This window comes from Amblyomma maculatum, chromosome 1, assembly GCF_055883805.1.
Source record: "Amblyomma maculatum isolate TAMU_Amacu chromosome 1, ASM5588380v1, whole genome shotgun sequence".
NCBI lineage: Eukaryota > Metazoa > Arthropoda > Arachnida > Ixodida > Ixodidae > Amblyomma > Amblyomma maculatum.
The window spans coordinates 215091160-215104080 of NC_139344.1; the positions used below are offsets into that span (position 1 = coordinate 215091160).

Here is a 12921-nt window from a genome sequence, read left to right on the forward strand (position 1 = left end):
TTTATTTATTTATTTATTTATTTATTTATTTATTTATTTATTTATTTATCTTAACTTTGAATGACGCTCCTTCAGATCGAAAGAAGTATGCTAAATGTATAACACAGTTCTCGGGAATGATGGCTGTACTCCAGTGGCTTGGTGGTATGTGAACCCGCCTCGCGTGCGTGCACATACCACCCGGTACCTACCAGTTTTTTAATGGGCACGAGCTTTGAGCCAGGCTTACTGCTCAGTTTTTCGTGGGTGAAATGCTTGGGAAAAGGGTTCTACCTCCATTTTACAGGTCGGCAATGGGTCGAAGCTTTAAATCCGGAATGTGCGGAGAAGCCCATTTGCTAACCACTTTTCAAGCGCAAACCTCTGGGGAAGCCGGGATGATTGTACACATTTTACCAGTTGGCATCCGCCTGTGCGCTTCTAACCAACCACTTCCCCAAGTCGAAGCGGGCGTCCAAGCCGCTAGGCTAGCGGTCATCTATACGCGGCATGGTATATGAAACGGGCCATGCAAGCGCTCTTTTCAAACCAATAAAAAGTTTTAGCTGTAGCATAACGCAATCCGCGACCTGCTACTGTGATCTGCTTCTGCAGAGACCCAGTTGAGCGTGTGTAATGGCGGGTGTGTGCCCATTGGAGACATCTTGACATGATCAGCTCACGCCTCAAGGAAGCGCTTCGCGATAGCGGATAGCGGGTCGCGCTGTGCTAAATCTCAACTTCGCATACTGCACGGAAGCACTCTCGCAGATCAATTTTTAGTGTCTCTTGCAACTTTCTAACTTAAATACTTTAGTCCACTGAGAATTAATTATTAAATATTCAACTATATTCAGCAATTCCAACAAGGCAGTTTGTTTCGTTGATTTAGAACCTGCAGTCATTTTTATGCTTTGTACACTAGGGTTGAACACACTTAGCATGTTCGTTTACACAATATTTACATCTTTTATTTCAGTGGCGAGAGCAACACTGAACCTGCCTTAGCAAAAGTCAGCTTCACCATAATATATATTATCAAGGTAAACTATAAAATACCTTCCCACTCCAGCCAGCTGCTTTGATTGTGGCTCTGCGCAGGGTATTTCCATACACCCTTTGAAAAGCAAGCACTTTGCGCTTCAGTTTCGAACTCAATAGAAAAATATTGAATCGGTTGTATTCTGCAGACTCTGTTTATGTGAAAAGTCTCACTTTTAACCATGCCAGCTATGCTTATTAAGCTACACGATTGCCATTCTGCAGAGAAAAAGGAGAGCCCCCATCGTTCATAAAGCGGCTTGAAAACTTGAGGATACCTGAGGGTGACACGGCCACGTTCACCGCGCGCATCGCCGGTACTCCGCTACCCGAAGTGAAATGGTAAGTGTCATGAGTGTTCTCACCTCAACACATCAGCGGTTTTCAGAAAAAAAAAAAGAACTTCACAATAGACTTTCTTCTCATATAGGAATCGAAATACAACAATATAAAATATCGATCCTCCGCGGAGCTCTCGTCGTGATTTTGCACTAAGTGTAGCTAGTCGCGTCCAGTTTTTCATGCGCCCAATGCATATTTAGTGTCAGGCAACGACATCTCTATAAAAATTGCTTATTTTGTTTCGCACATTTGTCATAAGTTCATGGCCCTACACAGGACCTTGTTGTCACGTTGTTGCCTGCCATGGCTGGCAAGCATACTTACAGTAGTCTGTCCCTCCGAGATGGCTCAGCGGGTAGGGCGCTCGACTTCAGAACTCAAGAACACGGGATCAAATCCCGGCCGCGGGGGCCGCTTTTCGATAGAGGCGTGGAGCAAGGCGCCCGTGTGCTGTGCAATGTCAGTGCACGTGTTAAAGAACCACAGGTGGTCGATATTTTCGGGAGCCCTCCACTACGGTATCCAGCATAGCATGAATCGCTTTGTGACGTTAAACTCTATATAAACCAAACCAAACAAAATTTAAGGTAGTCTCTTACTATCTGCCTTTTAATGGGAAGATCGAAGTCGTGAATTCGTATTCGAACGGCACCAAGTCGATGAAGAAGAGAAGGCAGCGGTCCGTCTATCGTACTTCTGCTCTCAGGTTTAAAGACGGCGAGGAACTGGAGCTCACACGTCGTCACAAAATGGAGCTCGAACCCAACGGAAACCTGCGCCTGACCATCCGCGACTGCAAGCCGGAGGACATCGGAGAGTACCGAGCGTCCATCTACAACCCGTACGGAAGTGACACCTGCATGGCCACCCTGAGGGTCGAGAGTAAGGAATTACTTCTGTGGCATTCGCAGCTGCTGCCAATGGATCCGCTTGTGCCGTGCCTTGTTGTCGTGGGCATTGTCGTCTCCATGCTTGTGGTCATACTTTCACAGAGGGAAAGCCCTGCGCCGTGCGAAGATGTCCCTTTCTTTGATGGCCTCAACCAATTTGTGTTCACATGCGCGAGAAAGGAGTGCGATCTCTGAGAACCTAGCTAAGCAGCTGGGACCAATCCTCGGAGCTTGGTGGGCGCGGGCATCCGCTGTTTGTTTTAGCCTGTATGGCTTGGACGGCCTTGTTTCCTCAAAGTTCCTCTTAACCAAGACATGAGCTGATGCATTCCCAAATGCACACTGAAAGGTGGACTGTTTACTTGTTTGTGTACATACCTTGCATATGTATCTACTTTCTTCTTGTGATAGATCGGCACCTGAAGTACATGAAGCGGCTGCTCTTTGTAGTTCTTCTAAAACTGAAACAAACGAAGAAAACTATACGGGTTTCCCAGTTCACAAGCTCCTATCAACCTTAGGATACCCGTTACTCACGTTCAGAGAGAACTTCCACCCTGCATCTAATACCAAAACTAACGCTGCCCGGGTCCTTATCCTGAAAGCGTCGACGTCAAAGATGCATTCTGCCTAACACCAATAACGCAGCAGTCTGTAGATTACACCTAAAATTATATGCCCTAACTATGTGCTTACCGTGCTTACCGAGGAAACAACGCCGAACACTGATGGTGAACAACACATGGCAATGTGCCATCGAAGCAACAAAACGATCACGCGTTAATATGACGTGTTCAAGCATATTAAAGAAGCACAACAACAGTCTTTGTTAATCATTTTTTGCGCATTAATGCTAGTATTGCGTGTGCTGATTCTTCCTTTTTCTGTGTGAAAACTATCAGTCGGCGCATTCGCGAGTACTTTCAGTGTTGCAGCTAGAGTCGCAGAGATAAAATAGCTGTAATTTCCAGTTGTCAGTCATGACTAAATTAAACGGTTGCTGCAGAAGCTCAAGCAATATTTTCAAGATTCATTATGCCAAAATAACAGCTGAAGGCCCTGTTGTCCTACGGGTAATCTTGCTACTGAATGCAGACTCAACAAGCAAGCATTTTGCCATGCCCACTTCTTATGTTTCTGCTTGGCATGGCTCAGAAACAGGTCCACTCAAATCGACCTCTTGGGAAATTTGCTCTGCCAAAAAAAAAAAAAAAAAAAAATCTTATTTTGTCACCAAGCACTTTAAGAGAACTTCTCAATAGGCATGAACTAATTAGGAATGTTTTCTTTAGCCGTATCAGGCAATAATATTTGCTGTCTTTTTCTTTACTTGATCCCTGATCCCATTGCGCACCGCAAAATATATTTTCCCAAAGCATATTTTTAATATGAAGCTCTTTTTTGTGTTAATATCGGTCTTTCAACGTAGCCCTTCAGTGTAACACTAGTAGCCTTGCAGCAACCCTAACAGCTTGCGCTTATTCAGAAAAAGAAACGATGGCTTTCCGCCACCAAGATTTACACTCAGAGAAATCAAAATGTTTGAGTGGACCTTCTGAGGTAACGTTGTTTGATTCTATTCTTGTCCTGAGACCTTGTATGTATGTAAACTTCTATTTTTTCAGTTGTATAAATCATAAAAACAATACTAACTTCTCGAGCTCACCGAGGCATGCCAACAGTGCCAGTGTGTAGTTAAAGTCTAAGTGTGTACAGAGCCATGTATCAAGTAATCGAATGTATATTCTACTGTCTTGTTCACGACATAATTGCCATTAAAGGTGGTCTTCTGTACCCATTCTGGCTTCTGGATTCTCTACTGAAAAAAGCAGTGTTACCTTACACAAAAGTTACTTCCACTGCCAAAAAGAGAAGCGATTATTCGAAAGGCGATTCCTTTCTACCATAAAAAAAAAAAAAAAAAAAAAAGACAATGTTGGCACGGCGGTATGCCATATTGTTGGGCTGTGTCGGGAGCTCGCTGTCCTGAAACTTTTGTGTAGGCAACACTCCAGCTTATGAAAGAGTAGCCGTAGCTGCTTTATAAGTAACCACTGCACGCCGTTTACGCCATAACTCTGCTATAATTTGATGACAGATTTCCTGCATACTTATAGTTTAGGCTAAATATTGATATATATATATATATATATATATATATATATATATATATATATATATATATATATATATATATATATACTTCGCATATCTCTTCATGAAGTAGTAACACGAACACCGTAATCTCGTCTCAGATATTGCTAACTTAGTGATTTAAAGGAAATCATTTGCTTTTTTTTTTCTGAAGCACGTTTAGCATTTAGCCCAATCAAGGAGGCAGAACTCCAAAATTATGAAAGAGGTTTAGGAATGGCTTGCAGTGGAGTGCACACGAGCACTGATTTTCTTCCCGCTGAAGAAAGAATTCTCATAAAATGCTTCCAGAAAATCGACATATAATATGAAGCTCATAAGACAATCTTCGATGATGCATACGTTACGCTAATTTCCAGCATATTAGCAGAGTACACCTGCAGCTGTGGACTTAGAACTCTTAGTTGTCCACAAAAAAAACTTTTTTGAAACAAACTTGGAGTTCAGCCGCATTAAGCGTTAAAGGTTGTAAAACACCAGAAACAGTACACATCAATAACAAGATAGTTACACGGAATAGTAGTCTGGGCCGGATATTTGTTTTTTTTTTTTTTTTTTTTTGCAAAATATCAAAGGTGCTTCTCGTTAATAGATTCCACTTTTAAATACGTTCCTGGGTTCTTTAATCAACTAACTTCTATATTGAATTAGTGCCATCCTGCTACGAAGCTGAAAAGCTACTGTACTTTCAGTTTCATGCTTGCTAGAACGCGACATACTGCAACATGGGCAGTGTCGCTCAGAGAAATTTCCTTGTGAAGGAAGTCGGTGACAAAATTTTAATCACTCGAGCTACGAATTTCGTCTTGACATTCACAATGAGCGTTGCCACCACGTCTCTCAACACAACCCGTGAAAAGGTAAGTGTAATTTTGACGACAAAACCTGTAGTAGCACCCTGCAACTGAACCCTGTAGTATTTAAACATAATTTGGAACGCACATCACACTTGTCTATGTCTATGTAGTATGTAGCAGGGCCATTCAGTTGTAGTGGCCATGCTGCACCGTATGTGACTGATATCATTACCTAATGTCTACAAGATTTGAACAATGATACGCCGCGCTTTACTATGTACGCCCACAGTTCGCCCATAATATGTGCATCATTTTGAACTTAATTGATCAATAAAAACGTTGTGATTGTGATCAAGCATATACATTAGGGATGATCAAGCATATCAATTGTTAAGCTCGAGGTTGTCCTAATACTTAATAATCAAACGCTAACAAGAAAGCGACGATTAGGCGGACTAGCAGATAATCATCCGTTAGTTCGCCGTTCTTGGTATAATTCACTGGCGTGGTTTACGTTTGGTGCTGAAAAAGACTGTTTCTAAACCACTACAGCACACCGCCGCATGATCAGTACTACCTACGTGCATGGTGTGGCGAATGGTTTCTCGAGTTCCTGTAGATCTGTAAGTACGGAAGAATACGGTATTGATATCTCACTGTGGTTTGAAATAGAGGATATTTCGCATTCACAATAATCTGTTTGTTTAATACTATTTCAATTCAAGACTCTGCGAAAATTTTTCTTCACGAAGTTGTGATTTTCAGGTCCATACGACGCTGGAAAGAGACGGCCGTCGACTGACAAGTACCCAAGCCGCGACATTCCGGAAAAGACTGGTAAGATCCCTGCTAGACTCCGATGCTAGGGAGGGTCTTAATTAGCTTTGTGACGCTTGTGACGCAGTATAAACCGCGAAAAAGTGAAACCAACTAGTCTCCAGTCACGCATCTTGTAAGTCCCCACTACTAACAGGAGCAGAGGTTGAAGAAAGAGAGACAAAACGATGCACACCATCTAAGTAGACCGCGTTACTCGGCGCTTATTGATCTGCTGGTGCTCCTGGACAGTGTACCACTTCGAGAAGCACACTTTGTTCTTCGTACTTTGTCACAATATCTTCTCGTGTGTATAAGCTGCCGCCTTCATCTTGCAGCTTCTGCAGCACTGATTAGTTGCGCGCAATTTGCCGGTCTGGTTGCCTGCCCAACGAAAGTAGATGAATCTTAAAGGAACGTCTTCGTCATCTACCCTGCATGACGGCACCTTTAGCGTACCTTCATTTGTTACACGCACGCAGAACAATAGCCAACGTAGCGATAGAAATGCAACGTAGTATAGTAATACTTCGCTGCCACAGTGCTCTGATATATCTGTATAACCCTGCATTTGCCGCGTCTTTTTATCAATTTTTTTCCAGCACTCTTTAAAATAAAAGGTCGAAACGATAAAGATGCACTCATAACATTAACAAAATACCTTTACAAGGTATAGAGTGGCTGTTTTTGGCCCGGTAATGATATGGCGCAGTTTGGTTACCGTACCAATATGGCGTTCGAGCAATCTGGACATTGCCACATGATGGCGTGCTCCACTCAGTGCTGTGGATAAAGGAATTGAGGGATACAAAAGAAAATGGGCGCTGTATTAAACTAATCAAGATATTTTCTCAAGAAAAAAATAGTGACATTCAAATCTGGAGGCGCGGGTGCTTTTTGTCTCAAGTTAGCCGCGTACAGTACTAAAACACTGGTGGAGAGAAAGTCCGGAAAAATAATATGTTTATTTTCTCGTTGCGATTCGTCGATTTCTTAATACCTGTGAAGTACGGTCAACTAACAAACCATATCCTCTGCTCCGGCTGCATTAAGTGCACAACGACTGAAGTTCTATAGCATGAACAAATTTGGCTCATGTGGACGACAGGATTGGAAGTTTAATCATCATAAGGTAAGCAGGCCCCATTACATTATTTTCTATGGAGAGCGGCCGTTCTACATGCTCTAAGACACACGTTTCGTTTCTATGCGGAAGTGAGGCGCTTCAGGGCTACAGTTAATTTTCTGTTCATGTGCACAAAAGCAGGCGACGAGACTAGCAACCTACAAACACGAATGCAAGGCCAAACGTGCAATGCCTCCTTTGCGCGCAGTGCACGCGGTTGGTAGTGGCGTTGTTGCATGCGTGACACCTGCGTAGTGTGAGCAGAGTCCCTGCACTGTGCATGTGTTCTCTGTATGTTGCAGACATGCGGCGCGGTAGATCTCCCTCCCCACGCCAGTACCCTGAAGTGAACGGCTATAGGGCGCCGCCGCGAGACGAGCGCCGGCGCGAACCCTACGGTGGGCCGTACTCGCATGAGCTGCCGCCCACGTCGCCCCTCCCGACCCGGGATTTTGACCGGCCCGATTACGACCCAAAGTCTCGCCACCCACCCCACCCTCATTACGACGACCTGGATAGGCCGTACGACCGCATCACGCGGCCCGACCTTGAGCCCGAGCCGTACTACGCAGGCGTGCCGGACCCACTCACCGACAAGCCCTACATCCGGCGCATGACGGACCGCGACCTCACGCTGGGCTGGAAGCCGTCGCCGCCCTCAAAGTCCCGCATCCCGGTCTCATACACGGTCGAGATGGCGCCACTGCCCGACGGAAACTGGTCGCCCTACAAGTCCGGTGAGTCTTCTGCTTCCGCTCACTGCGTCCAGCCAAAGAGCGAACTCTTGTGGTTGCAGGGCTTTAAGTTGTACTCGGGTGGAAGCGAAGGCAGGGCACCCGCCATGTGCTATGCTGACATCATTCCTTTTGGCAGCGTCTTAGGCCGCTAGTCAGTCATTACAATGCTGGATGTAACAAAGCTTGCAGACTAAGTATTGTTAAACAAAGTTGTTTATCGCAACACGTAATTTGACAATGACAGCATTTAATTATTATCACGAATAGCCGCAAGGAAAAAATACAAATACCACACTATCCTTTGTCACAGCCGTTCAACTTTCCCATGACGGCGATCTATGCCATCACGTAATAGTGTCTTGTAAATGATACAACTTCAAGCCAGTTATGTCAGCCTTCACACACATAACGTTTCGATTGACGTGGTTACTGTTATAATACACGCTCGTTATATCGGTGTCCGTGCGGCCGGCAGGCGAAATGTTTGCCCTTAGTGAGATGGCATTGCCGTTATTGTCGAATTTCGCATTTGTTTTCCTTACCCAATTCTTACGAAGTAAGCTCTCGGTTGGAAGGTGTATTGGAGACGTGAGCTTAAACACGAGCCCTGTTCATCATTTTCATCATAGAGCTAAGTTCATGTTCTTAGCTGTCGCTAGGAAAACACTAAAATATTTCCAACGACAATGCGTTTCGTTTCTTCTTTTCTTGCGTCATGTGTCCTGTGTCCTGTAATCGATAACCGCGAAGCAAGAATGATAGAGACCTCAAGCATTTAGCATTTCTCTTGATGCTGTAGCTTTGTATTTCCTTTTCGTCGTTTTCTATATTTAGCGTTTTCCTCCCTACTCCTCCTCATCCTCATCCTTTTCCCTCCCTACTACAAGTAGTAGTCACAAAAGGAAGCGCTGGCGCCTAATGTGGTGCTCGTTTTGCCATAGGACTGCCACAAACGATCGCATGTGCTCCAGTGCGCAATTGCGACGAGAAACTGGCTTTTCCTGAAGACCGGCTCAAATTGCGCAAATCAAGCCAGTTCGCTTAAAGTCTCGAGCCCGCCGCAATGCTGCCAAATACAATAAATGCAATACATGCAAATTTTAAAGCACATCTTACCCGCTATGTTCATCGGGCTCGCACAAAGAAGTAACATGTATACCTGTTTATACAAGCACCGCTTTTTTCGTTGCCCTCTCCTTTCACCACATGCTGATACCAAATTTTCTATTTCCTTTCACATATGCATACAAATAGTTTCGTTCCTGCTTAGTTCTAATAGCATTCGTCGTTTTCATTGTCTTATTTTCGAGGCATGTTTGTTCGCAGTTCTGGCCAATGTCAAAGCACACTGTGTTGTACTGCAGTCCAGATGCCTGCCCCTTTATCACCAAAAGCCGCATATGTGCGACACCAGTCCCCTTCAAGCTGTCGACAAATTTATCCTTTTCTCTTTCTGCATAACTTGTATTAATTACATTAATTAAGAAATAACCCTCAACTTCTTAAACGCTAACACTGCAGTGCGAAGCAGCATTTCAAACTCGCCTATAGAAATATATCTTGATGAGAATACGATAATTTGCCAAGGCCCCGCGTCGTTTTTAACGTCGCGTTATTTCAACAGGTGTTAGGGACACGCAGCTTGACGTCCGTGGCCTGGAACCTTTCAAGGACTATCGCTTCCGTGTGCGTGTCGGCAACAAGCACGGTCTCAGCGACCCCTCGCCTTACGTGACTGCTCACCGAAGCCGCCTTGGAGGATCTCCGCCCGTCCCCAAAGAATTCAAGCCGAAGGACTTCGATATTCCGCACCCTCCGCTAGATAAGCCAGGTAGTATTTCTTTTTCTTGGTTATCTAACCCATATTGCTCACAAAATATTTAGCAGCTTTGCTCTCTCGTAGCGCAGAAGATGCTGGGAAAATCGTTCTTTCTTTTTTTTTTATTCTGTCTGCCCTCACCTCGCTTTTTCTTCAATGCTCTTTATTCGTCAATATATTGCAGTCTATAAGCTTTTTTTCTTTTCTGGCGGCTTGAAGTACTTTAGTAGAACTATTATTTTCATGCTCAAAAATATACCGCAGATAATTTCGAACGAGTACCAAAGGAGTGTCATATACAAGGCGTATAGCTCATTACGCAAATGTTTATTTTGTTGCTGTTGTGTTGATTTGGTTGGCGTTTTTACTACACATCGAGGACAGAAGTTTACTACACGTCAAGGCCACTTCTTTGTTTGTCCAAATTCATATCGAAGGCTGTCAAAGCCAACCAGATGCATTACTTTTAACAGCACTTCAGTGAGCTATATAACGCAAGCATAACTGGGTTTCCGTTAAAGTTGCTAAACGCACGTTTGTAGCCTTCCCTTCAGAGGGTCAAGTGCAAAATGCTGTAATGCCTTCGCCAAAGTGTTCGGCCCGAGGCCTTCAACAACGACACGTGTCAATTTGCAGTCTCCTCCATTCTGGGTGACTGATGAACACATGTATGGTAAAGATTACCTTGAACTGTAGTATTTCAACGCGTACAAGCAGATGGCGGTCGGTTCCAGGAACGTAGCCCATCGGCATCATCTGCACATGCCCACTTCGGTTAGCGGTGCGGTTAGAGTTGACGATGCGCGGTATTCCAAAAGGTTCTAACAGCGGCGGTGCGCGCGTGCGCATTGTCGGTTGGCGACCTCGTAGTCGGGGAAGCTCAGCGCTTGAGGCTATGCTGAATGTCCTGATAATAATGGCACGTTATCGGATGTGTTTCAACCTTCGGTAGGCTGTAGGTGTATATATTTGTGAAAAAGAGATAATGACAGATTTCATCGCAATGCATTTGTTTCCATTTCTCCAGGTGAAGCACCTGTATTCGTTCGCCATGAAGAGGATGTCATGTATGGAATACGTGGCCATCCTGTCAGCATTGAGTTTTGGGTATACGGCAACCCGCAGCCAGATATCACCTGGACATTCAAGGGAACCAAGGTAAGCTGTATTTATTTAGCTCATATATACTGTATGACTACACGAATATTTCCTTCTGTCACATATTTCGCGCAGCAGAGTACATCTCTAGTCTAGGAGTCAGTGTCACAAGTGAATATATATTTTGCTCATCACCACCATTAAGCGCGCGAAAAAAAGCTCGGCCTTGTCGTGAATCAGCTGTTGTTTGCATGGTCCCAATACAACCGGACCCAAACGGACGCACTCTTCTCGCTTACCAACTGTTGACGTCAGTGTGAGTCTTTGCTCATCTGCATGGTGGGTTTTCGTTCCAGTTGGAAATGGGCGGACGATACAACAGCATGCAGGACCGCAACGGCCAGGTTACGCTGTTTATTTCCCGCATGACGGAGGACAACGTTGGCGCTTACACGTGCACTGCGGTCAACGAACACGGACAGGCTACGAAAACTATTTACCTCGAACTCGCAGGTAAGTGCAAGCGCAACTACACTGGCTCGATTTGCGTCATCGAATTAAAGTATAAATAATATTGGCTGAACAATATATTCGAGACGTTCAACCGCACAAGCACTTTTGATAATTGAAAATTACTGGCTTGGTAGACAGTAGTGAAGCCCTTCTGTGAAAAATGTAGCCTTCATATTTCCTTCCACGCTGTTTCTCTCTACGAGAAGATGGCCCTCTATATGTAAATTGGGAAATGATGCTTGCAATGGCTTCCGTATACACGGAAGGAAGGGGAGGGGGAATATTTTTTACCGCTTACAAAAATATATTTTTAAATCTACAAGATAAGTCCTTGCGGTCTGTGCAAGCGCGTTTTACAACAAGGCGCACATCATGTACGTGATAGAACTTGATTACTAAATGATTACTTAAATATAAATGACTCGACATTTTTTTTTTTTTTTTAAGGGCCATTGTTTCATTCAGAAAGTGAAGACCGTCAACAGGATTAAGCTTCGTTTTTAAATTTTCGTAATTGGCAGTGTTTTTCGTTATTATCCAAAGTAAAAAAAAAAAAGGCATTTGAAAGCTCGTTGAGATGCATGGCTTTCCGAATTTCACAATCACAAAATGGCGTCTATTCCATTTCTTACGCATCAAACGCAGGAACAGTTTGTGTATTTTATAACGTTGAAAATGTCAACATGGTTCTGACTATATTAACACGCTTACCGATGGTCGCTAACAAACTGGATTCCAAAAAAATGAAAGCGCAGCAAGGGGCGGCAGAAAATTAGGCGATTGAAAAAGTTGCAGGGGTCATGTGGATGCAGCTAGCACGAGGCTGGAGTAATTGGAGAAATATAGGAAAGGCATTCGGCCTTCAGTGGGCATATTCCGATTGGTTATTATTATTATTATTATTATTATTATTATTATTATTATTATTATTATTATTATTATTATTATTATTATTATTATTATTATTATTATTATTATTATTATTATTATTATTATTATTATTATTATTATTATTATTATTATTATTATGACCACGTATAACAACGTCATTGTGTAATTATGCAACAAAGGAAGATCAACTCAACGTGCTATCAAATGTGCATTTTTGACATTTATATTTTGAACCGCGCTGCCGATTTAAAAAAAAAAAGAATTAAAGCTTGCCTCACCTTTGATGTTTACAGCCTTCAATTTTCGGGGAAAAAATTTCCCCTTAAAGTAATAAAAAAATTGCTTAGCTAGTCGTAGGTAATTGTCTAATCGTCAAGGTGTATTATGTGCATGATGTCGGTCTTGCTGCAAAGCCTACCTGCACAAACCGCCGCGCAGATGCCTCTTACGTAATTTGTGAAATAAAAGCTTCAAACGGTAAAAAAAAGTTCACCTGGTAGTAAACCACTGTAAGCTCCCCTTAATTCCGCCATCACAGAGTGAAAAGCACAAAAGTTTCGTGCATTTCTTACGTGATAAAGAAAATCGCAGGTTTTATGAGCTGCGAAAAGAGCTACTCGAAATGTTAGATGCTGTGAGCTCCGCCCTTGAAAAAATTTCTCCTGTTACTAGGTTACTAGCTGCTTTGGGTGGACACCACCTGCTTGGGGAAAGAACC

At 43.4% G+C, this 12921-nt stretch overlaps 1 protein-coding gene across 5 annotated transcripts in view; it reads left to right on the top strand.

Annotated features, from left to right (window-relative positions):
* Obsc (Obscurin) overlaps nt 1–12921 on the top strand; it is a 195875-nt gene that overhangs the window by 155944 nt on the left and 27010 nt on the right. For all 5 annotated transcript variants that reach the window (XM_084590270.1, XM_084590275.1, XM_084590271.1 and 2 more), the window contains 7 exons: nt 1246–1362; nt 2069–2244; nt 5969–6040; nt 7448–7882; nt 9507–9713; nt 10729–10859; nt 11156–11312. In XM_084590270.1, coding sequence (XP_084446396.1) covers nt 1246–1362; nt 2069–2244; nt 5969–6040; nt 7448–7882; nt 9507–9713; nt 10729–10859; nt 11156–11312 — 1295 coding nt within the window. The remainder of the gene's footprint in view (nt 1–1245; nt 1363–2068; nt 2245–5968; nt 6041–7447; nt 7883–9506; nt 9714–10728; nt 10860–11155; nt 11313–12921) is intronic.